Source organism: Apteryx mantelli, chromosome 3 (genome assembly GCF_036417845.1).
Source record: "Apteryx mantelli isolate bAptMan1 chromosome 3, bAptMan1.hap1, whole genome shotgun sequence".
Lineage (NCBI taxonomy): Eukaryota > Metazoa > Chordata > Aves > Apterygiformes > Apterygidae > Apteryx > Apteryx mantelli.
The window spans coordinates 18,577,949-18,601,986 of NC_089980.1; the positions used below are offsets into that span (position 1 = coordinate 18,577,949).

At 39.2% G+C, this 24,038-nt stretch overlaps 1 protein-coding gene across 2 annotated transcripts in view; it reads left to right on the plus strand.

Annotated features, from left to right (window-relative positions):
- The window catches only part of PELI1 (pellino E3 ubiquitin protein ligase 1), a 46,832-nt gene that overhangs the window by 19,296 nt on the left and 3,498 nt on the right, over nucleotides 1–24,038 (plus strand). For both annotated transcript variants that reach the window (XM_067292794.1, XM_067292793.1), the window contains 5 exons: nucleotides 18,532–18,676; nucleotides 19,802–19,931; nucleotides 21,513–21,614; nucleotides 23,516–23,713; nucleotides 23,816–24,004. In XM_067292794.1, the coding sequence (XP_067148895.1) occupies nucleotides 18,606–18,676; nucleotides 19,802–19,931; nucleotides 21,513–21,614; nucleotides 23,516–23,713; nucleotides 23,816–24,004 (690 nt within the window). In that variant the 5' untranslated portion in view covers nucleotides 18,532–18,605. The remainder of the gene's footprint in view (nucleotides 1–18,531; nucleotides 18,677–19,801; nucleotides 19,932–21,512; nucleotides 21,615–23,515; nucleotides 23,714–23,815; nucleotides 24,005–24,038) is intronic.

Here is a 24,038-nt window from a genome sequence, read left to right on the forward strand (position 1 = left end):
GTTTGACAATATAGGACTTTTGGATTTATTTTTGCATGTCTGAGAAATGCATGATATGGGAAAACTATGGGGATTTTACTTAACGTATATACTAATTCATATCTGTCCTAATTTGTTACAACTCATCTACGCTTGGTTTGAGACTTTTTCAGGTAACTTTGAAATATAAGCTGGTATCCAGAGAGGAAAAGAATCCTAGCTAGGATACAGCTTTAAGCATGTGTTTTTTTTCAGACAAAATTACTGAGCTATCCTCAAAGTATTTTGCTTAAGAACATTATATAGGAAATAGGTAAACCTGCATTGTATGATGAGCAATGTATTGCATTAGATCTCTTTAGAAAGCAATTTGGTTCATCTTAAACTGTTATAAGAAGCAGGATTGAAGTGGAGAAAACATCACAGTCCTGAATTTATGTCCAAAACCCCTTCAATTTTAGGATTTTTATCAAATTCTAAGCCAAATCTTGAAGGTTCACATTCGGACAAAATTCTGCTGTCCTTAGTGGATCAAGGAAGAGTGTAATTCTTCTTGTCTTCAGGAACCCTTTCCTTACTGATAGAAATACTAAGAAGAGTCAAACTTGCTGTCTTGCTAATGCAACTTCATTAGGGTTACTGACATTACTTACCATTGTTGTAAATGTGAGGGTAGCCCCTAAAACTGCTTGCTGTATGTTTTAATGCCTTCTGGCAATGGGTGCACACTTCGGCTATTGCTGGAAAAGAATGCTTTACTACAGTGACCTTCAGTCTCCGTAAACACTACCAGTTTGAAATTCCTTGTGCCTCATATGTTAGATTTTTGTCTGTTGCTTTCCTCAGCCACATGCTTTTATAGGCAACAAAAATAAGTAGAGATTCTAGAGAGCATGATTATTTAAGAAAAAAACAGGCATACCACTATAACAGTACAAAAATATGTTAATATTTAAAAAAAATGGGTCTTATGTGAACCACACATTTGAAAATACCTTCAAAGTTCTTATGGTTGTAACTGAAGACTATAAGAAGTCATATAAAAAATAAAACAGTTGCTGTATTCAGCTGGATAGCTTCTCTTGTTTGAAGTGAACATCATTTGTCTGTGTGTGCTTAGCAAATTGTAGATTTGGAAGCTTTCCGACTCTAAGTCAAATGTTAAACATATAACAATTTGCTTAGCTCTTAATTAAAACTGGCCTGTATGGTCAGACCAAAGTCCCTTGAGTCTCTGTAGAAGAAATAGAGCATCTTATCTCAGCCTCCTTGGCTGAGGCATTGTCCCTCGCTCTTCTTGGTGAGAATACCCACTACGATGCCAAATGTTACCCATAGAAAAATTATGCATATTATTTTTTTGAGTTTGATTGGGCCACTGTTCCTGCCAGCATGTTCACGCCAACATTACTGTAGTGGTATTTGCTTTGTTTTCTGTTGTTTAATTACAAGTAATTTCAGGAAAAGCTTGAAGGTCTTGTCCTTCTCTCTTCCTGCCACAGGAAAAAAAGGTTGTACTTGAATTTTTGAAGCTTAGCTGCACTTTGAGTTGTGGAAAAGAGCCAAGAGTACCCACCAGCTCTGTTTGCACCTACAAATAAGAAATTGGATTCCTGTGTCAACCAAAGAGTAAAATTTAGGGATAGAATTGCTAGCACTGATTTCTTGCTACTGTTTGAGAGTGACCTCTGTGGTCTTGGGTGTTAGATATGCCAAGTCATGCATTGCCCATGGGATTTTAAAGGAAAACAAAAGATGATATAATCAAATAGTATGGGATTTTTCTCTCTGAATAATAACAGGCTAGGAACTGGTAAGTGATCTACAGAAACATGAGGTTGGGGGGGAGGCCTCTTTGAACTCGGTTTGGTTGGAGTTGGTGGCTGTAGAAGACTATTAACACGGAAACTTAAGCATACCAAAAGTTAGGTTGTGCTAATGTAATCTTCAGTGTATTAATAAACATAAAAACTTGCTAACCTTCTTCATTAAGAGACAGCTTTCAGTGTATTTGGAGATATTTTAATACACCTTTCTTAGAAAGTGCATCTTGTGACATAATCAGTTCTTGTTCTTTTGCCTTGTTGCCTACAGTAAGCTTTGTCCTTTACCTGAGCTCACACAACACTATTTAAAATAGCCCTCAAAAGACATGCTTGAATGTCAAAAATATAGAAAACTTAAGTACTGAGCTAGCCATTGAACTGATGTCTGGGGCTATAACCTAGCCTATCAGGCCAGTATAAAGAACTGATACTTGGCTTGCAGAGAGTAGACAAACTTCTGACAGCTATCCAGAGGTATGTAGGTCATATGCTTTTATGTGTAAATGTTGCTGGTGATATGTTAGAAAGGCCCAGGTTTTGAACCTTATATAAAGGTTGGACAAAGTTTGAAGTTAGGAGGAATCCATACAATAAGATGGTACATTTATTAGTTGTCTTCTAAAAGAACAGTGAATTGCAGGAGGGTGTTTGACTTTCAAAATATCCAAGTTTGTAGTTCATACCTGGAAGGCTCATATGCAGGTATTAGGAGAGCAGGGTGCAGGCCACCCAGCACACTTTTTTTATTGGAAATGCAGATTAACTACAGTTGAAATGGCGAGTGTTAAGAGTGTAATAACAGGGTGGTGAGGAATTTAGGATAAAGCAGAGGGAAACTTTCTACTGAATAAGCTTGGTTTCCATACTTCAAGACCTTTCTAGATTAAAAGGTAATTGCCTTTTTCAAGCATATCCATTTTTGTGGTGTGGAAGTTGAGAATAAAAACTATACTGAATAGTTCTTAAATTTTGTTCCTCTGCAGACTCTATTTCCTAGAGAGTGAGTGCAGGGAGAGGGGAACTGTCAGCATGTCACAGCTGAATTTCTATAGCTAAATTTCTGTAACTGAATACACTTCTGACCTTTTTTTTTTCCTAGTCCATGAAATGTTTTAGCTTAATTATGAAGCAAAGATGTGTAACACTGCTAGTGACTGCCTTAACTTTCTCTGAAGAAGTCCTTGGTCAAACAATCTGACTTTGTAGGAATGAAAACCTGCAGGTAATGCAGGTTCAGCTAGTTCTGCTAGCAGGTACCTTAAAAGTTTTGCAAGCAGAAAAAAATACATCTTGGAAATGAATTTGAATTGGGCCTCTCTTTCTTAATTTGGGGGAAAACAGAACAGGTTGAAACTTAGTGAATCTATGAGTTTGGTTGTTCAAAGAAGTCAGGAGAACTACAACTAATAAATTCTTTGAGGAAGTGCTAGTGCATAGCCTATGTTAATTGAACTTGCAGATACAATATTTGGCTTGGAGAGTTTTACAAGATCCAGAAATGTTCCTGGAGAACTACAAACAATCTCTTACAGTAGCTATTTCCAGGTACCTGGGAAAGCCAAAGTTTACCGTCTTGGAAAGAAGACTGATGCAATTACATTTGCATGTTTCTGAATGTGTTTTCTTCAGATGATGCCTCGCCTATCATCCTTTCAGTCTTGGATATTAGAAGCCTAGCACTTCTCAAGAACAACCTGAAGCATCAGAAGCTGAATGAAGGACTGTCTTAAGAGCACTTTGAATCCAGAGTATCTTATTTGGCCTGTCATTATAAATAGAGCTCTATAGTGTTAGCACTGAACTGCTTAGTAGGAAGCACTTCTCTTCTGTGAAGCTTTTGTAAAACATAAGGTATGCTGTGAGTCTTATACTTTCAAACGTTTAACAAGTTCGACAGTCACCCATGGATCGCTATGGTCATTGGGTGGTGGATGTTTTAGAGGTGGCAAATCCACTTTGAAGGAGAATTTGCTGTGTCTGAAGAAATTAAGATTCAACTTAAAGATCTTTTTCTCAGCCTTCCTGTAAATTTGTCTTACCAGCCTCTCCTGCCAATTCCAGAGCTGGTAGTGTGTGGAGGATATCATAAAGTTGAACCTTCTGCTTGTTGCAGCAGCTTGAGACACAGCAAATCGTTCTTCCCTGGAAGCTGTACAAGTAACAATGGATCTTTGTTTGCTTGGCCCTTAAAAGAATTTTAGTTCTTATTAGGCACCACACAGTAGTGCAAGGGATTAGGTCATTTCCTTCCCCCCTCCTCTTCCTGCAGATTACTTGATTAACATTTCTATTGTATACTCTAATTAACATGTTCTTGGCTTCAGGCTGCTTTCCCCCATTTATAATCTCCTTAAAACACTGTAGTATGACATTAACTGTATAAGATGGGAACTCCTTGCACAGCAATTACATGGGACATGACACAATGAAAGATTAATTAGAGAATGGGGTTGGCCAGTCACCAATCTTCCCTTTCTTCTTCCCCCATGCACCCCTGATTAGATTCATGGGGACCCCGTAACAGACTTCATACTTTTGAAAGCATGAAATGTTTGTCTAGTTCTGATATCGCTGGCTTTGAGCAGAGTTCAACCACTGATTCAGGGGTAACAGTTTTAAGGTGGTGTCTAGTGTGTAAGCAGGCTATGGATTGAAAAACGTAGATGGCTTTTCTCAGGAACTGAGTATATCCAGCATTCAGTATTGAGCACTTCCCCAGATCCTATTCTTCCATTTTTTTTGCCCTCTTTTCTCAGTGTTTCCTTCAGTCTCCTTTTCTGTCTCCTGTGTGCAGCAATTTCAAGTGCTTATTCTGTGTAGGATTTTTATTCCATTTGCTGCCTGGTTTGTTAACTAAAATTATCAACAAAGACATGTTTAAAATTTCCTCCTTGGACTTTAGCATTAACATACTAATCAGTTTAACACTAGGATGAAGAGTTTGCCACTTGGACTTCTTAGCTGTCTGTACTTTAGAGGACCTAGTAATGGCTTTTGTCCATGTGTGTAAGGCTGTCTTTTAACTGATAGGACTAGAAACGCATTCCTCTTAAAAGCTCATTTTGAATGTCATGTGAAATCATGTAATTATATCAAACTGCACAGCATCTGCTTGTGAGTCAGATATAAAGGGGTGTATCATCATGTTCTTTCTTTAACAACTTCACGGCAAGAACCTCCCCTGCAGTTAAGCATTGCTTCATGAAATTAGCAGTGATATCTTGGGCTACAGACTTGAGTGTTTCAGAGCCTGGCATGGTCGGCAGCATCTCTGCTCAGGGGACAGTCGGGCACCTGGCTGGTGACAGCACACTTGAGGCTATTGCTTCCAGTGCCCAACGCAGAGCACAGTTCTTGTATGGGCATTGCAGGTGGAGTGGAAATCATTAAACCTTTCCTTTGAAAGTAAAGGACAATGTTGACACAAGAACAGATGACTAGAACGTGGCTGTGAATAAGCATAAGCTGGAAAACAAAGTGTTCAAACCCTCAGTAGGGTGAGATTCTGAAACAGCCACTTAACAATGCAGCTAGGGGCAAAATAAAGCCAAACAAACCATACTTTAAGGTGGGGCATGATCAGCTATGAAAAGGTGATTAAGTGGTGTACTTGTCTGGTAGCAGAAGACTGTACTCCAGAATACCCTGGGTCACTAACAGGAGAGTAGGTGAGATATTGAGATGAAGATTATCTGCGGGAAGCTGGTTGAACAGTGGAAGGTATATCCACCTGCAGCGGCTCATTAGGATAAATGAGTCTGCACCAAACCTGCTGCTGCAGCTAGAGTGCTATGAGAACCTGAATTAGCCTGGGGTATTTTGACACTGCAACTACCTCTGTGATTGCAATATAAAACTGTCCACAGGTATATTAACCTGAGCTCTGAACAGTGGCACCTGAAACAAAAATAAAGGAGCTGTTAAAAGCAAATTAATCCAGATTCTACTTTTCAGACTAAACATTCTCGAAACAGTACAGCTCAAGTTTTATAACTTGCGTGACAAGAATAATGCAACCTAAGAGCGTTCTACCAATGTAACTTTATCGTTATGGTAACTTACACCAATATAGAGCACCTTTTGTACCTGTGTGACCATATCTATTTTAAGTGATACTAATGCAGTCCTGATATTAAAACAACAACAACAACAAAAACAGCCTTGGCTGAAACAGAATAAAAATGATAAACCCTATGTAGGCAGGGTCAAGAGGAAAATATTTGAGGGTGATGGGGAAAATGGGATTAGACCACTCTTCCAGCACCGTGAAAGGTGGCATTTTAAGGTTCTAATAGTTATCAGCGGAAAAACTAGGTTCATGTGCCAGTATGGTGAGGTAGTTGATTTTGGCAGGGAGGAGAGCTAAACTTTAATCTTCACGTGGCTTGATGAGTTTCTGGCTTCAGTGATGTAACTGATTCAGGAGGTTCCTGTCCTCTCAGTTGTATTGGCATAGCTGGCTTGCAGAATAACACCCCAAACATTAGGAAAATGACTTGGGTTAAAATAGTTGGGGTCTGTGTGTGTGTGGTTCTTTGGGGGGGGGTTCTTTGGTTTGGTTTTGTCAGTTCAGTGATCTCTCTCCTATGAGAATGACCATGCTGTTTAGGATTTGAATTCAGTAGAGTGTCCTCTGGCCAGAAGCAGAAGCCCAGAGAAGAGCAGAATAAGGGAACATGAATGTATTGATGCTTCTCCAAAGCTCTTCCCAGTGTTCAGCAGTTTGTGGCTCAGTGACTTCTGGAGCAAAAGTGGTGTTTTTGTGCTTAGTAGTCTTTGGAAAATAGTCCAGTGTCTTTGAGCCTGTGTTCATTTTTATTTTCCAGAATATCCTGTGGCAAGGAGTTCCATAGTTTACTTTTTCATGCATGCGACAGGATCATGTAACAGCACAACCTCACAGTATAACTTGGAGGAGATTAACATTGGTGTACAGGTTAAGAGAGAAAGAGGGCATGTTTTAATCTTGTTCTTAGTGAAGCTTGCTTATGTGGATTTGCAATTTATGCTGTGTTAAGCATTATGTACAAAAAAGTTAGAGTACTAGCTTTGCGTAGTGCTGTGTAACGTACCTCCCCTCCCTCCTTATGCTTGGCTGGTACAACTGTTTGCATAGCCATGCTGTGAGCTGAACTGGGGAGCAGATCCAGCTGAAAACTAACTGAGCAGATAAACCAGCTTTTAAAAATGTGGGTACCTTCTCTGTGAACTAGATCAAGAAAACCTATCTGTGCAGGTGTGCTTGCAAAATTGAGGTGGTGAGCCATAGTTCATAGAAATATGAACTACTGTATTTCCTGCATGGGAAAGAGCAGCAGAAGTGGCAGCAATACCGTCAGCTGTAGAAGTTGGTTGTGTCAAATCACAGCCTGAATATACCTCATTTGAGCCGGGGTAACTGTATGCGCCACCTTGGCCCGCTACAGATGTGATGTAAAACTTGATGAAAAGTCTGAACTACGGCATTGTAACCTGCTTGCTGCAGCCCGAGAGCGTTGGTATGATCAGTTTTATCAGGCTGTAACTCGGAAGATGTGGTAACTTGCTCACTGTTTTATGGCTCATGCATTTAAATGATCCAACTCACTGGCTTGGTACAGTGATTGCAATTTTAGTGGAACAAGATGAGCTCAGAATCTGACCTGACATGTCCAGATTTGTCTGTCTTTCTACACGTGCATCCTATAGGAACGAACAGTTACAGAATCACTGGCCATGGGAGTCCAGTGTCTGAAAGCAGCTATACACAGGTGGTATCTGCAGGTGTTTTGAACTTGTCAAATTCTATAGTGTTAGTCAAAACAGGGCTAGCAATGCCTGAAGTTTCTGCTGTTTTAATTCTTATTGTATTAAGAAATTGCTTTTTGTGGGGGAGGTGAGGAGAGCTAGCTGGGCTAATAAGTGATAATTTAAAAAAAAAGTATAGCATGCATGGGTACAGTTATGTAAGACAAGCTGAGAAGGAAATAGAATAGTGTTTCTCTGCGAATCTAATCCAAAGAACTGCTGGGGAACTGGGCTGTAGAATACAGTTTTCAACACACCCTCTACTTCCTTTTTTCCTTTTTGGGGCCCAAGATTGATGAGTTTATGGGATGATAAGCAGGATGCAAGCTCTGACTTCAGCCAATGGTGTGTAGCATGGTGGTGTTTACCTAGCTTACGTAAGGCAGAGCCAGCCCCTGTTTAGTCAGACTGCGTTACCAACTGCTTAAGTAAAAGCACACAGAGCAGAAGCACTCAGTCTGGCAGTTGCTGGGTTTTAAAGGAGTTGGTGGATTTCATGCGTTTTTAAGCAAGACCAAAGGTTGGTTTCTTCTCTACTGTGTAGAAGTATTGAAAGCACAAAAAGATACTGGTAAGTGCCTGTATGCCATCTTTTTTCTATTCTAATGTATTGCTTCAGTCTTTTTTTCATAGAAGCCTCTTGCATTGCAGTATTTTTTCAGTGAGAAGTTGATAGTTTCAAAGTGAAATCTGAGAACAGACAGTGTGTTTGCAGGCTGCCCTCCCACCTGAACTAGGAAGAGTCATTCAAAGTGTGTATTATCCAAAATGCTTTGTGCTCTGTAACAAGTGCCAGTTGCTTCTTGTTTTGAGGCTGCAGAGCAAGATGCCCTGAAACTGTCAACTTTGTCTAATGAAATCATACTGGGGGAATTTCTCACAAAGCTGTTAAATATTTGTGCTCTCTAGACCAAGAATGAATTAAATATAACAGGTCTTTTTGCAAGGTGATATGCTATGTGAACAGGCTTTATTGTGATAAAAACACCTATTGAGCAGATAGTAATCTGGTACTTAAACTGCCTTATCGGGAAGTCAGAAGCTCAGAAAAAGCTAAACAGTGACATTCAGGTTTGTAGAACAGGAACTCATTGTGGTTTTGTGCAAGGATGGGGTTCTTTGCTATATATTCTAGTTCAGATGCATCATTCAGTAGATCTCCCTGTGCTTAGTCATCAAAGCATAAAAAGCTCCATCTATTTGCTAAATTGTCCTTTTTAAAATAGAATGTCTGTATTTTGGCATGAACTCCTAATCAATATGTATATGGAAGTTGTGCTTCTGTCACTGACTTGCAATGAAAGTAGGGACTGCTTATTTTTAGGGTAACATTGTATAATTTGTCTGAAGGCAGTAAAGACCGTAATAATGTTAAAGGACTCTGACTGCAAAGTTCACTGTGTTGGGAAAATTAGTCCTTATTTCTGTCACTTTGTACAAATATACAAAGTTTTTAGCCTTCCTGCTGCTGCTTTTGTAATGCGCACTATAAGGATGTAGGTAGGTAGTGTTACGGTTAATGAACACATGGCATTGTCCTATCAGCACACCTCTTCACGTCATTTTATGGCTTCATAGTTATAGCATATGTAAATAATCTTTCCTTGAAAATCTGAGTAAGAAATAAAAACTATCCTCGGTCAACGTACAGAGTTTGAAGCAACAGTCAAGGTGCAAGTCCAACCAAAAACTTGTGTAGAAAGCTGCAAACTAAGCTTCCTAAGTAACTCTTGTGAATAGCTTTCACAAGCCTGGAATCTCAGCTGATTCAACAAGCATAGCTTTTATTTGGCCCTGGTGCTGCAGAAGTAGCCAACTGAGAAGCTTGGTGTTATGTGAGGCTATGTTTTGTCACAGGTTTATCTGAAAGCTGACTCGGTGAGCATGGGTGGTAAGGAGATGTAAACTGCATGCAAATGTAGCAGTTTGTAACTGGTGAAGAGGCTTTTTTTTCTCAGCTAATTAAGGTTATAGATAATATTGCAGTGACAGCTTTAAAATAGCCACCTTGTGCTAAAAGACAAATGTTTTCAGCTTCCCACACACAGTCTGAATTACATCATTTATAATCTGTAGGAGGATATCGTGGTTTCCTCAGGGGAGGATCAGCTGTTACTTTTCATAACTGAAAAAAATGCTGGATTTTTTCAAGAGAATATTTTCAGATTTGATTTTTGTCAATCTGTTAGAATGGATCATTATCAATAGATATGATATCTATCAATAGATAATAGATGTAACTGCTTCCCTTTAGCTTTAATATGCTTGGCTGCCTTCTAATCTCATCAATGGCAATTGAGAATAACTCTACTGAAGTTCGCAGGACCCTGAACTGAATCTGGCCCAGGTACTTAGGTGATTTTTTCCATCTTCTGGGAAGGAGTGGTATTTTTGAGTGCTGTCAGCAGGTACAGATTTTCATATATGAGCCTATAATAGCAGCTTTGTTCTAAAAGGTTTGCCCTGTTCATTGGACAAGGATGTCTATCTTCATGGCATGGTTCCCGAGTTTCGTAAAATTGCCGAGGACTGTTCCGATTCATTTTATGTGAATGAAACGAAACTTGAAGTGGAACACTGAATGCCAGCCCAACTGAAAGTGTGGTTTCCTAGACTGGAGAAAGTTAGCTGAAGTCTCAGAGCAAAGCAGTACGTTTGCTCTTGTGTATCGAGTTATGCACCTTTGAAACGGTCCACAGACAAAGTGCCTTTTCCATGCTATGACTCTTGCACGCCATGTTCTCAAGACTGCTAGCCTACTAATGGCAGGCGTCCTTGGTAAAAAGAGGCTTTGTTTTGTTTCCCTTCTGTTAGGGATTTACAGATGTTCTCAAGGCACAGAAGCAGCTATTTCTGCTTGCATTGTTTTATGTTTGTTATCCTGTGCAGGAAAGACTGTTTGCCTGTTTCAGAGTTTGGCCTTGTTGTATGGGGGTTGTAGTGTTCCCCCCCCCACCCCCCCAGTTTAAAGATATGAAAGCATTGAAAATAAAATGCAACTTGTTTGTATATAGTGGATGACTAAGCTTATTTAGATTTTAAAGAAAAGGTCAATGGTTACAAACTAAGGAAAGAATAATCCATACAAAGGCAAAAGGCTGGGCTGCTCTTCCATGCTCCAAGACCTATTGTATATCTTTTTAGGTGCTAGAAAACTTTTCTAGACAGGAGGGGAAAATTAATTATCCTTCCTTAGGAAGGTAAACTAGCACTACTGATACAAAGTGACAGTACAATCTGAATACTCAACAGCTGCATCATTACACCTTTCCTATACATCTATAGCGAAGGATGCAAGCTATAGACAGAATCTGCCTGATCTCACAAGTGGAATATAAAACCTGCAGAGCCTAAAGCTCCAGGTATGTCTGCAAAGGAACATGAGCTGTTTTTTAACTGAAAAAAAAGGGGGGAACTATGGCTGGTAAATCACAGAAGAGTGTTATGTGTTTATATGCTCTTCTACTCAGGTGAAAAGGAACCTAGGAAAAACAGTCTGTTATTGATGAATAACTTTCCAATGGCTATTTAAGCATCACATAGTAAGGAAGTGATTTCCAAATCTTTGTCTCTGCTTTCAAAAGCAGTGATGTAAGGAGCTGATTGCTCACATCAGTGTAGATCAGCAGTAATGTTATCAGTATCAATGGAGTGACGTTAATATGAAAAATGAGCAAATTGTGTACAAAACAGTCATTCTGGTGAAGCGCAACATCCTACAAAGATACTGATGTTTCAAGATTGAGGAAGAATATCTTCCCACGAGTGGTTCGGATATGGTGGTCTGCCTGCCAAAATGTGCTACCACAATCGAGTTATCTCAAACGTGTGTCTAGTGCTGTGAACTCCCGTGCTCGTACCTTCTGACTGTGTTAAATCTGGCAACTTGGGCTTGAGGGACTCCTTATCAAGCAAGAAGGCAGCCTGTTGGGAATGACTTTGTTTTTTTACTTCTCTCTGACTGCTTATTGCCTCTTCCTTCTTCTAGGCTTCCTTCTTCTAGACTAGAGAGACAAGTAGTCCACGTGGCTTCTTTGTCTCTCACAGTTACCTTAGCTTTGATGTTCCAGCCCTTTAAATCAGGAAATCAAGATTTTCTCTTTGAAGAGGCAAGACATAGCCATAGAAGAGAAAATGCAACAGTGAAATACTGCACATGCATTAAGAAGAGTTTGGTTTCCAATCTTGCGGTTAGAAGACTGTCTAGTAAAAATTAGTTTTATTTTTAAGGACCTTAAGTGTGTGAATGGAGACTGGCAAACTTGGGTCACAGTTGTGTTTAGTCAGGTAATCACACTATTGAATGTGAATTCTTTGTAGATGTTCAAAGAACAGTTTAGGCTTTTGCATCCAAATGCAGCTTTAGTTTATAACAATATGCAAATCTGCAGAGGAGAGGGGTAATGTTTTTTTCTTTAAAATTAATGTAGTTGCTCTTCATTTGTCTCCAACTGACCAAAAGTGCACTTAAGGTGCATATTTCACAATTCAGTTGTGCTTGGATTTGCTTCTTTAAAATGTCTTGAGCTTTCTAAAATGAATTATAGTCCTAGAATAACTTAGGTTGGGAGGCAGTCTTGGAGGTCTTTTGGTCTGCCCCTTCCATGAAAGCCCGGCCACCTTAGATCAAGCTGTTCAGGGCCATGTCCAGGCAAGGTTTGAATATCTCCAAGGACAGAGATCCCACAGCCTCCTTGGATTTTGCTTTCCTAATAGCTAATCAGAATTTTCTGTGTTGTAGCTTGTCTATTGCCTCTTGTCCTGTCACTCCGTACCTCTGACAAGAGTCAGGGTCTGTTTTGTCTGTACCCTCCCTGATTTAATACAGAATTACTGAGTGAAGGAGCTGGATATGAAAATTGCAAGGGTTGTAAATAGAGAACTGCAAATAGCAAATTGTACTCAAAAAAAAAAAAAAAAGTAGAGAAGCTGTCTTGTGCTTTATTTCTATAAACCAAAAAAACTCCCAAACCCTAGAATATGCAGATATAGAATATTCAGAAGATGATAATATAAAAATGGAAAAATGTACATTTTTTGCATTTGAATCAGCATATTTTTATTTTAATTTACTCCTTGACAGAGGACTACTTTTTATACTGTGGAAGTGTTTTTTAATGCGGTATTTTAGAAAAGGGCCAGTCTGGCACTAGCTACAGTTGCTAACAGCCTATAATGCTGGCTCTGTGTTTAGAAAATGATGGTAATTTATTACAAAGAGACTTTTATTCTAGTATTTTTAGCTCACAGCAGAGTGTTTAATGAATCTCTGCTTGAGCTCATTGAATTTAAGGTTTCCCCTCCCCCTGCACCATTTTAACCATTAAGATACTGCTATTCTAGTTGCATTTTTGAATGCTGCGCTTAGTCCACTAAATAGCTAACTTATTAATTCCACAAGGTGCTGTGCCCCAGTGTGAACAAGATCTAAAGACTCTCCATAGAAGCCACTAGAGATTAATCATAAATGCTGTATCATGATCAAAAAAGACAGTTGAGTGATTGAGAATGAATGGTAAGCTCAGGCTTACAGTTCAGAAACAACCAAAACTCAATATATCTCTGGGTCTCCCATGAAAAATGGCATGTTCAGTAAAAGTGTACAGACCTTTAAGCTTCACCTGTATCTACTGTGAAGCATGCAAACATTGTTTTCCTGTGCCCAAAGACTTAAAACTTCAGGTAGTGAATGAAGACAAATAGGTCAGATCCTGATGTTCAGCTGGACTTGATCTAACTTAAATCACTAAGTAACTAAAAGCATGTCAGATCTGCATTGCTCAGTATTAGTCCCTTTGTTATGACATGCTGTAACAACACATGGTTTGCTAGCTCTTCCCAGAAAATAGTGCCTCCAGACCCAGAGACTAGTTTTCAGATGTGACAGGAGAGAGGGTAATGATATATATGGCTGTTCCTTCCTGCTTGAAGGTAATAAGAAATGCGGCTTGCTTTCTGCTGTAGCAGTCTTTGCCTTTTGTGACTCAAGAGACTATTTAAGAAGAAGAAAGAAGGCTCGTAAGAAAATTGTGTTGCCCTTCCTAAATGAATTTAAAATCCTTTTTTCAGTTTAGATGTCATCTGTTTCCATTCCCTCAGTTAACTTGCACAGTACTGTGTAAGTTATCTTCCATGATTTTTCTCTTGGCTCCAAAGGAACCAGTTTTCAGAGTAAAAAGGTACTACTTGTTCATGTTTTTTTCCTATTCCAGCTTCCTATTTTGCAACTGAAGGATGCTAGTTAGTACCCATCCTAGTCTGTGTTAACTGCAGGCAGCTGTGCTCACTGAACAGCACCTCTACCAAATCCAGTAATGGCTTTCACAGACCATTCTCTATTTGCAAGTTGATTTACTCCCAAAAGCTGTTCACTTCTGTAATGCAAGACTATGCACAGATAGGGTTTTTCCTGCTTTGGTCTCTTTTTTCCAACCAAGAAGCAGAGATCTTGAGGTGAAAATTTTGTCTGCTGCTACAAGTTCTGTGATTTTAGAAGAATGTAGGACAAGGTTGGGATCCTGTAATTAACGCCTTATTCCTCATCAGTGGTGAAAAGAGCCTTGAAGGAGTTTTAGAGCAGTCTGTGTTTTTCAGAGCCTACTTCAATGAAGCCTAATTCAGCTGTGGCCTGAGATGCTGCTACAAAATTAATGGTCATGACAAAAAGCTAACTTGCACATATTTTGTTCAAGCAGTCAGTGGCTTAGTTGTCTGTTGGCCTTACAGTGCCAGGTTCAGTCTTTTAACTTACTTAATTGGCCTTTCCGAACTCTTTTAAAGAGCTTTAAGTAGTTCTAAAAATAAAAACATACCATGTGGACAGGTTTTTCAATACCGACAAGAGAAGACCCATTATGTATCTTAGTGCATCTTTCCTGACATCTCAAGAGGATTCCCTCTTGTAAATTCTTAAACTTTTTTTATCCAACTTTAAATGACTTTAAGCTTTCTCCAATTCGGGAGGGGCAGCGTTATCCTATGGCCTATTTAGACTCCTCTCCAGTGGAAGAACATTTGGGTTTTATTCACCGGCATCAGATTTCAGTCGGCCTAGTCTTTGGAACACCATTGGAACAGTATGATGAATATTTGTTATCTCTGAGAACAAAATGAGTCTTCTCTTTGGGTCACACATATCAAGCAGATCATATAGGTGTGAGAAGTAGCGTATACGTTGCACAGAATTTTTTTAGGGGCTCTGAATTTTGTATGTCTTTAAGTTCAAGTTACAGGTTTTTACTATTTGTGAGTGTGATGTGTGCAGGTCAAAGGTTCTGAGGCATATGAAAAAATGAAGTTCAAACATTCAAGGCATGCTTTTGAGGGCGAAGCAAGTTTTGCTACTAATGATAGCTCTAGATTTCTTATTCTTGAACCTTCCTTGGGTCAAATAACAAGTGGGTTTCCATCATTTATGCTGGCTCCAAAATAAAGTTGGCTGGATTTCTTTAATTGTGAAACAAAAAAAATGTATTACAGAGGAGCTGAACATTAGCAGTTAGACACTTTTTCTTGAAATAAGATTTTTCTAGTTAACTGTTTGCACTGCTGAAGTGTGTCACATGAGTCTGTTGGCTCCTTTTTTGGTTTCTGCTCAGTGATGCTCTTCAAGAAGGTTACTGGCCGCCTGTTCAGGTAACTTGTTAAAGGAGTGTCCTATAATTGTTTGTGTGTAATTACTCTTAATGAGATTTAGAAGCTGACTCTGTGATTGGGAGATTGATCTTTTTAGCTTTCCATGAAACTTATCCCCTGGGTGAACAGAGGGGAGGTTATGACAGACCTTTCTCATACTAATGGCAAAGATTAAGTTATTTTGTAATGTTTGTCGTGCCACCTGCTTGAAGTGAGTTGATTAGTTTTTTTGAACACCATAAGGTATGGTGGATGTTATTCAAATCTCTTTTTTACCCTGTGATGACATTTACTGGTCCTATGCTGTTTCCTAATAGGTGGTACTGTAGATTGCATAGCTGTTTTTCTTCTCAGTTGTTAGGTGTCAAGTCAAAGGACAACCATTGTCTACATTAGCAAAGAAATGTGAAGATGTGAAATGCAATGGCTAAGATTAATTTAGTTGTACATGGAGAAGACTGAAGTGAGGGGGAGAGGCTGCTGAGGAGATCAATATGCAAGTAGAAGTAGGTTAATCATTTGGGGAGAAGATTAAAACATCAGGGTTTTTTTGAAAGTAAGCAACTTGCACCTTAATATAGATGCAAATTTTTCCTGATTTTGCTAGTACATACTTGCAAGAACATTTTAAAACAAATCAAAACAAGAAATGCTTAAGCTGGTTGTGGAAATACTTGACTTTATAGAAATTATAAATCTATCCTTATGTTTATAGACAGAGGAGATGTTGCTAAAGAACCAAGTTTCCTTAAACACTCAAAGCTATATCATCTAGTATCACTGTCAGAATACCTTTGCTGTAGTGTCTTCAAAGGCACATACATGGTTTCAGGGAATTGCTCTTGTGGTGCTCCAAGGGAGCTGCCTTGCCAGGAAACAAAGAAGCCCCCAGATGGCCAGAGCAAGGTGAGAACTGTCTGTAAACACAAGCAATGTCCTGGGGCTCTGTTTATCAGGTGAGACCATCTCCACTTTGTGTTATGACTACCTGGCATGAGTGGGAGTTTCATGACCAAATTCTCATCTGCTAAGTTTGCTTTAAATTTTTCACTGTAGAAGTTTAAAGGAAAAACTTGCTGAACTATGATAATAAGCTGGCTTTATACTAAGGGACTTGGGAGCTGCCACTTTAAAAAAAAAAAAAAAAAAAAAAAAAAAAAAAAACCTTTGGCCCACTCACAACAGTAAGTACCCTGACCATATGAGTTAATTTACTGCTACATATAGGCCAGCAATCTCAGAATACTTCACAGCATACTATATCCATTTATGCTCTTCCGCGCTGTTGTTGCTATTCCTGTGCGACAAATGGGGACAATTGTACCAGTATAAGGCATTTTGTGCACCTGCCAAATGGTGATTACGCTAAGACTTGAACCAGGTTAACTGTCTAGGAAGAATGTGCACAGCCTCCTGAGTAACAGAGATATATTGGTGTGACTCTCATGTAGACCAGCATACAGCCGCTCCACAGTAGCGTTGTGCAGTTGAGGTTTATTACTATGCGCTTTACCTCCAACAGTGGATCAGAATACCATTGTGATAATGTTATGCATGAGCTAAACAAAGACAGTCTTTGGTTAATTTACTATTTCAAGCAATATGAAGTACACAGAACCCAAACTTGAGAGCCAAAGAGAGGAATTTTAGAAAACAATGAGAAATGTAAGGAAAAAACATGCAGGCTTCAGTTTAGCATCCCAGCTGTGTTCTGCAGGCATCAGAGCAAGGCTGGAGGGCAGTAACATGTCTTTGTGGGTATTTGTGTGAAGCCCTCTCAAATACATGGGATAGCATGCAAGAAAGCATGGAAGGCCATACCACATTTTCAGATAGCATCACGAGCTGATTGCAAGTGGGAACAAACGTTTCCATGCTGAATTAGAAATGATTGGTAGGTTGAAAGAAGACGATGAGGGCCTAGCTTCTCTGTGATGGAGGAAAGGCTGGGGGAAGATAAAGATTGGGTCAGGAAGGGTGGTATTTGCATCAACTTCTGAATGAATGTAAGCAGGGTAAGATTGCTTTTGTCAAGCACTGTCACATCATTTTCTCTATCATTAAGACATGAGATGTGCGTAGATAAAATCGGTATGATATCTTTTCTGCTAATATCTAAGGCCTGGGTAAGGTTGGAGAAAATGACCCATGTATGCATAAGTTGACAAGACACAAGAAATGTCATGTGGACCAATGTGTTCATTTGAACAGAAGGCAGCATATTAATGATCAGTTCTGAAAGTGCCGAATTAAAAAGTTTAATAGCTTTTTGAGTTGGTGTGAAAACTTATATGGAAGAATCAGGGGACTGTTCTTGTTCCTGTTAAAGGAAAGCTTCAAGCAGGCTAGTATCAGCTTTATCCTTTATCAAGCGAGTGCTGTGTTGGGTGGGTTTCCTCTATGGGAAGGTCAGAGATGGGTTGGGTAGGTCGGAGATGTTTGGAAAAGTTACTAATGAGGAATCGATAAAAGAGCTGTGAAGAATTCTAGTGTGAATGGTTCCTTAAACCAAAAAGATAAAAATTGAGCTTCAAGAGACCATTCTCAGTAAGAAATCCAGAAGAATAGCTTGGGACATTTTTACAATTAAAAGAGCTTTTTGTCTTTTCTGCATTTGCCCTGTCTTTGTGGGATCACCAAGAAAAGACCCTGAACAGTTCCTGGCTAAACAATACTGAATTTTGTTGTTATTTTTTATCAGTTGGAATTCTCACTGGAAATGTAGTTCAAAGAGTTGTTTGCGTCACTTCAGTCCCTGGACTGTGCAATGTCTCTGTGCTTAATCAAACTTGCATGGTAGACTCAGTATCAAATTGTCATACAACTTCCTGCAATCTGCAAATCCAGAACTTTTTTGGAATGCTCTGAATCAGATACTTTCATGAAAAGTTCTACTTCTTTGGCTAATGGACTGGTTTTGTGGTTTTTTTCTTTAAATCTGATCCTTCTCTGGCTCTCTTGGTAATTGCACCAACATGCTGAAATAAGCTATATACCATTTATACTAAACAATTAGCATGAATGAAAACAAATGTGGATGTTTCATCAAGGCCATATTGGAATTTTCTAAATGCACTTGTATTTTTTTGTGTTATTGTTGTTCCAGGCAATTCGACCTGAATTATCATGTTTTTATACATAGTATTCTTAATGAATTCAGGAAGAGTCAAAATATGAGAAAATAGCAAGTACAAAATGCAGCTATTGTATCAGGTCAGGAAGACTAAAAAATAGGTGTGGAGATTTGTGTAGCAGATAATTTGAGTCTTCTCTGTTACATTTTGTTTTACCTTTGTTTTTACAGGAAATAATGAAAAAAGTGTGCCACAGCTCTTGATCAGAGACCTGAAATTTGAGAAGAAGTCATTAACTAAGCTCATGTTTTCTCCTGATCAAGAAAATCATCCATCAAAAGCACCAGTAAAATATGGTGAATTGATTGTATTGGGGTAAGTGACTTGCTTGGAACTGAGAAATGAAGGTATAAGAGGAAGGATGTGTCAGGGTGTGCTTAAAGCAATTGAACTGCAGGTTGCTGCAAGAGGCAGTCCTTCTACCTCTCCCTTGAACCCCCTCTTGTAACTAGTGAGTGCGCAAGCGGATGGTGAGTCGATCAGCTTTTTTTTGGTAGCTGATCTCCTGCCAGGAAGGGAGCTGGAATGCCTGGCCAAGGGAGGGCTGCCATTTTCAGTGGTAACCAGTGTTATGCATAATGCGATCCGTTGGAAAGCTGCACTTTCCCATGCAGACTTGTTTTGTGACAAAGTGAGCATGGAGGTAGGGCTCTGAACTGTTGAGCACCTTTCGGTTTATTTTCAGCCCTTGTATTCTTCCCCGGTAAGCCTTTCATGACAAAGGCAGCCAATTTATGAGGGGCTTCCAAAGTGAGTTCAGGTTGGGCCTAGATAGATGGCTAATGTGATAATGTAGAAAGAGGATCTCTAGAACTTTAAAATGAAAGGAGTTTTATAAAAACATGGTAACTAATGCTAACACCAAAGTGCAAACAGAAAATTTTTATAAAGCATACTAGGTGGCTTGGCCTGGTTATGCTGGCATGCTCAAAATGAGGGTTTTCTGCTGGATTAAGTTAAAGTTTCAGAGGAAGCCCTCTGTATTTCTCACAGGCTTTTATTTCAATCAAAATTCTCTGAAATAATAGCTCTTTGGCTGGCTTGGTGAGTATTTAGGATCTTTCATTTATTGTGTGAACAAACAATTTAAAGATAAAGCTACAAGTAAATGTATTGGCTTACTTGTTTTCATCTTCAGGCCCCAAGTCTCTTCCATTTGTTCACAATAGCTTTGAGGTTGATCTGGGTAACATTCCCCATCCTACAAGCTTTGTGTGTATGCAGTAATTCTCTGGGCATGTTCCAATATTGTGTTTACCAGTTCTCAGATTTAAATAGGTGAATTAATTGGAAATCTAATTTTTCAATAGCATACTAATTAAGGAAGCTTTGTGCTTAGAATGGAAGTTCTTGCAGGTCTGTAGCTCATGAGAAGCTGCAGACTTGCAATGAAGTCTATGTGAAGATAGACTTCATTTTTTTTTGTATCCTTTTTCATAGGTACAATGGGTCTCTCCCAAATGGAGATAGAGGAAGAAGAAAAAGTAGGTTCGCTTTATTTAAAAGACCCAAGGCAAATGGGGTGAAACCTAGCACTGTGCATATTGCCTGTACCCCTCAAGCAGCAAAGGTAAGCTTGACTTGTCTAGTTAAGTCTAGTTCTTCTAGTGCAGTCTAAAGAATTTAGTGGAATGAATACTGTTATGCTGAGATGAAATGGTGTGAAAAGCATCAAGTCCTCTGGCTGTGAAAAGAATGGTTGGTATTTATCCCAGGTTTTTGATACCTTTCAGGGTTAGAGGAAATTATTTGGCAAAACAAGTCTGATGCCCAGTCCTTGCTGTGTCCAGAAAGAAAAGATGTTTTTTCTAAAACATGAAAGTTCATGGCATAGGCTAGTCACGTAAAACACTTTCTATTTTATTTTTCTTCCAAACTCACTACAAATATGTATTTTAGACTTCCTGTTTTCACTCATTCGTGCTTTAGGGCTAGGTTTGTTCATGTGCAGCTGACTTTGGAATGGTCCCTCACCAAAGCTCTGCATGCCCATGCTACCGAAATGGGTGGGAGTTCCCCAGGGATGAGGATAGGTGGGTTTTGCATGCTTTTAAATGGCTCATAATCAAGTTTACAGTTTTCATTCATTTTTACAGTCTTGAGGGGAAATTTTATTTCATGTCAAAACTAAGAATGTTCTAAGCTGTTATCCAGAAGATAATTCTTGCTATATTGTGGTGATTCAGGCTCATGGAAACAGAGTGTTTCTACCGAAATACCCTCACTAAAATTGTTGGAATTTGAGAGTCCTTAGTGGTTGTTTAGAGCTCTTCAGCATGATTTGAGATCAGGTCCTTGAACAAATACCATGGTATTAAGTCTTTGACTCTCTAAATACCTTGGCATTTAGGAATATTGATTCTTAAATTAGGGAATGGCATAAAAAGCTCGTAGCTAATTGAAGTTAATGTGACAGAATTACATTTTTAGGAGATCTGTGAAAAGAAATTATTTTTGCTAATTCTTTAGGCCTCCAAGTGACAAGTACTATGTAGAAGCACTTTATAAAAGAGTATTTGCTCAGTTATTAGCAACTAATTGGGGTTTCACATAGGAAGTACAGCACAAATCTCCAGAATTAAAATCTAGCCTAACAAACTGCAATTTAAATTTGCTTTGCTATAACTTTTCCATCCTGTGCTTAGTTTCTGTTTTTCCCTGTTTTTCCAGCAGTGCTCATTATGTTTTGCCCACATAACACATTAATCATCGCTGACTTTTAGTATGAATTCAGATCCCTTCTCTAGAAGAGAGTCCATTAAGTTTTTGTCCTCACTTTACTGTTGCAGAATTTGGGGCCAACAAGGCCATGAAGGTTGTTGCATTCAGTTTCAGTCTTTGCACTCAGTTGTTTTGTTCATCTTTTGTGTCAAAGCAAACACTGCTTTAATGCTACGCATGACTAATATCTGTCTTGGTTACATGTATTTTGTTGCAGCATGTGGTAAAGAGACCAGTTTGGTCTGTTGCTGAATCAATCCTGCAGCTTTCTTTAATGGGCAGGACTGGTTTTTGTGAAGTTTTAACTACAGGTGTGTCACTAACGAGCATCTGACTTAATGCATTAATTGAGCATAGCAAGAGTCTACTTTGCTGCTGTATTCAATATAGTTATTGTTAATAGGTTCAATAATATCTGGATTTTCCACAGGCAATAAGTAACAAGGACCAACACAGCATATCTTACACTTTGTCTCGGGCCCAGACAGTAGTAGTTGAATATACACATGACAGCAACACAGATATGTTCCAGGTATGTGAACTATATATATAAATGTATTCTCTGTGCTATTTATGTCGACATCCTCTCAACAGGCTTTCTCCCTCAGACCTGAAGATTTGCATATGTCACTTTCTGCACTTTACTATTCAGAGATGTTTAATTCTGTTCATTCCCAAGGCCATCACATGAATAAAACTATGTATCTATGTATCTCCTTTAGGCTTCTCTGGTTAGAGGTGAAAGTTGTTTTTGTGACTAATGCACATGATTATGGTTCTGCCTTTGATTGCTACTGTGCAAGTCACTTAACCTGTCTCTATTCCCTTTTTGCAAAATGAAGAATAAAGTACGCAGTACCCTTAAATGCTGGAAGCCAAGTTACAAATGCTTATGAAGGAATTTGGAATCAGTGAGTAGGAGGTGGGGTAGAAATGCGAAGTGAAATTAGAAAATAGCTTTTATCACAGCTAATATGAAAAATAGGCACTGAATCTTTAAAATAAGTCTGAAGTGCTGGGAAGTGTTGAGAGAGGAGGCCCCATTCTGATGTGCTGTCGGTTCAGGAGAACTTTGCTGCAGTTCCTGTATGTATGACAAGGAACCACAAACACGTTTGCAGCTGTGGTGTATGCTCATATCTTATTGTTTCCTGTTTTTCTCAGAAGGAAGGGTTTTGTCTTTCGGGTTTTCTTAAAGTGTGAATTGTTCATTCTGATACCTGGACTGATCTAGCATTGATTTTTGTTGTTGCTAATTTATGACAAGAAATTTTGCTGTCACAGCATTTAGTTGTGATGACATTGCAGGATCTAAGCTAGGAGGTGTTGGTGTGTGGAGAAGGAAGCTGCTGTGCAGTTGCGCATACCTACAACAGAGCAAAAGGGCTGTAACAAACTAACCACAGCATAAGCTACTGTTTGTGTTGTACATGTTCTTTCTCCAGGCATGCTGTGGCATGTATGCGGCTCAGAAATTGCCGATGGCAATCCATGTGTATTGATGGGTTATCCTGCCTAAGAAATAATAGCAAAATACATTCTGACAATGCAGTTTCAGTCTTACTGAAAGCTCTCCAGCCTTTATCAAAAAGCACTTGGGCTTAGGGTCTCCTCTATGAGTGGGCTTTAAACCTAGCTACGTGGACATTTAGGACAAGGATAAAACTTCCCATTATGCTTTGAAAGGAAAATGACAGTAAAAGCTGACTGGATGAGCAGTTGAACCCATGCAATTCTATTAAAATTGGTAGAGTTGTATGGGACTGCAAAACTCATCCTTCCATACAACCAGAAAAGAAGGCATAGCAGCACTGCAGCCTGCATCTTAGATGTTATATGGATGTTAGCTGGATGTTGTATTCCTGTTCTATGCATATTAATGTAAAACACTCTGCCACAAATATCTGGTACCTGGTCTTTCCTGGCAGATGAACTGCTTTCCAGCCCCACTGGAGCTGGAAAGTCAGCGGACATGATCTGGGCAGTCTTTTCCTTCATCTACGCCTCCACCTCGTATGGCATTGTTCAGAATATTCTGGGCTTGCAAAGTGACTGAACACCACTTTTCTTCTATCTAACTGCTGTTTTCTAGCTGTTTTGGCACTGCTACAGCCAATCCAGCTGACCTGAGTCTAACCTTTCTGATGAGAAGACTTTCAGTGAAAAATCCTCTTGAATTTGGCTTAATTACATCTTTTTATTTCTCCTTCCTTCAGTTGGCTGAACTTAGGCTTCACAATAACTTTGGTCAGATGGAGGTAGAATAACTCATCAATTCAGATTAGGCTTCAGAACCCCAAATTTAGACTGGGAGGGGAGAATGCTTCAAACTGGAATGTCATGATTTTTTCTTGGTCACTTAAATGGTTTGGGTTTGAGTGTTACTACACCCAAAGTCAAACTTCTAACACTGTGGTTTTTACTCCTTGCCAGATTGGTCGGTCAACGGAGAGTCCTATAGACTTTGTTGTGACAGATACAGTTCCTGGAAGTCAGAGTAATTCAGATACACAGTCTGTGCAGAGCACTATATCAAGGTTTGCTTGCAGAATCATATGTGAGCGGAACCCTCCTTTTACAGCAAGAATATATGCTGCAGGATTTGACTCCTCGAAAAACATCTTTCTTGGGGTAAGAGAACACTTTCTTCTCCCAGGTCAATGCAGGTTCAGTCTTCCAACTATTCTGTAACTCCAGACAAATTGAAATTTTCATTGATGTCATTTCTCTTAGGAGAAAGCTGCAAAGTGGAAGACATCAGATGGGCAGATGGATGGACTAACCACAAATGGAGTTCTTGTTATGCATCCCCGTAATGGATTTACTGAAGACTCCAAGCCAGGGGTGTGGAGAGAGATATCTGTGTGTGGGAATGTGTTCAGCCTCCGTGAAACCAGATCAGCTCAGCAGAGGGGTAAAATGGTAAGAATGGTAGCCAACATTTTATGCAGCATGT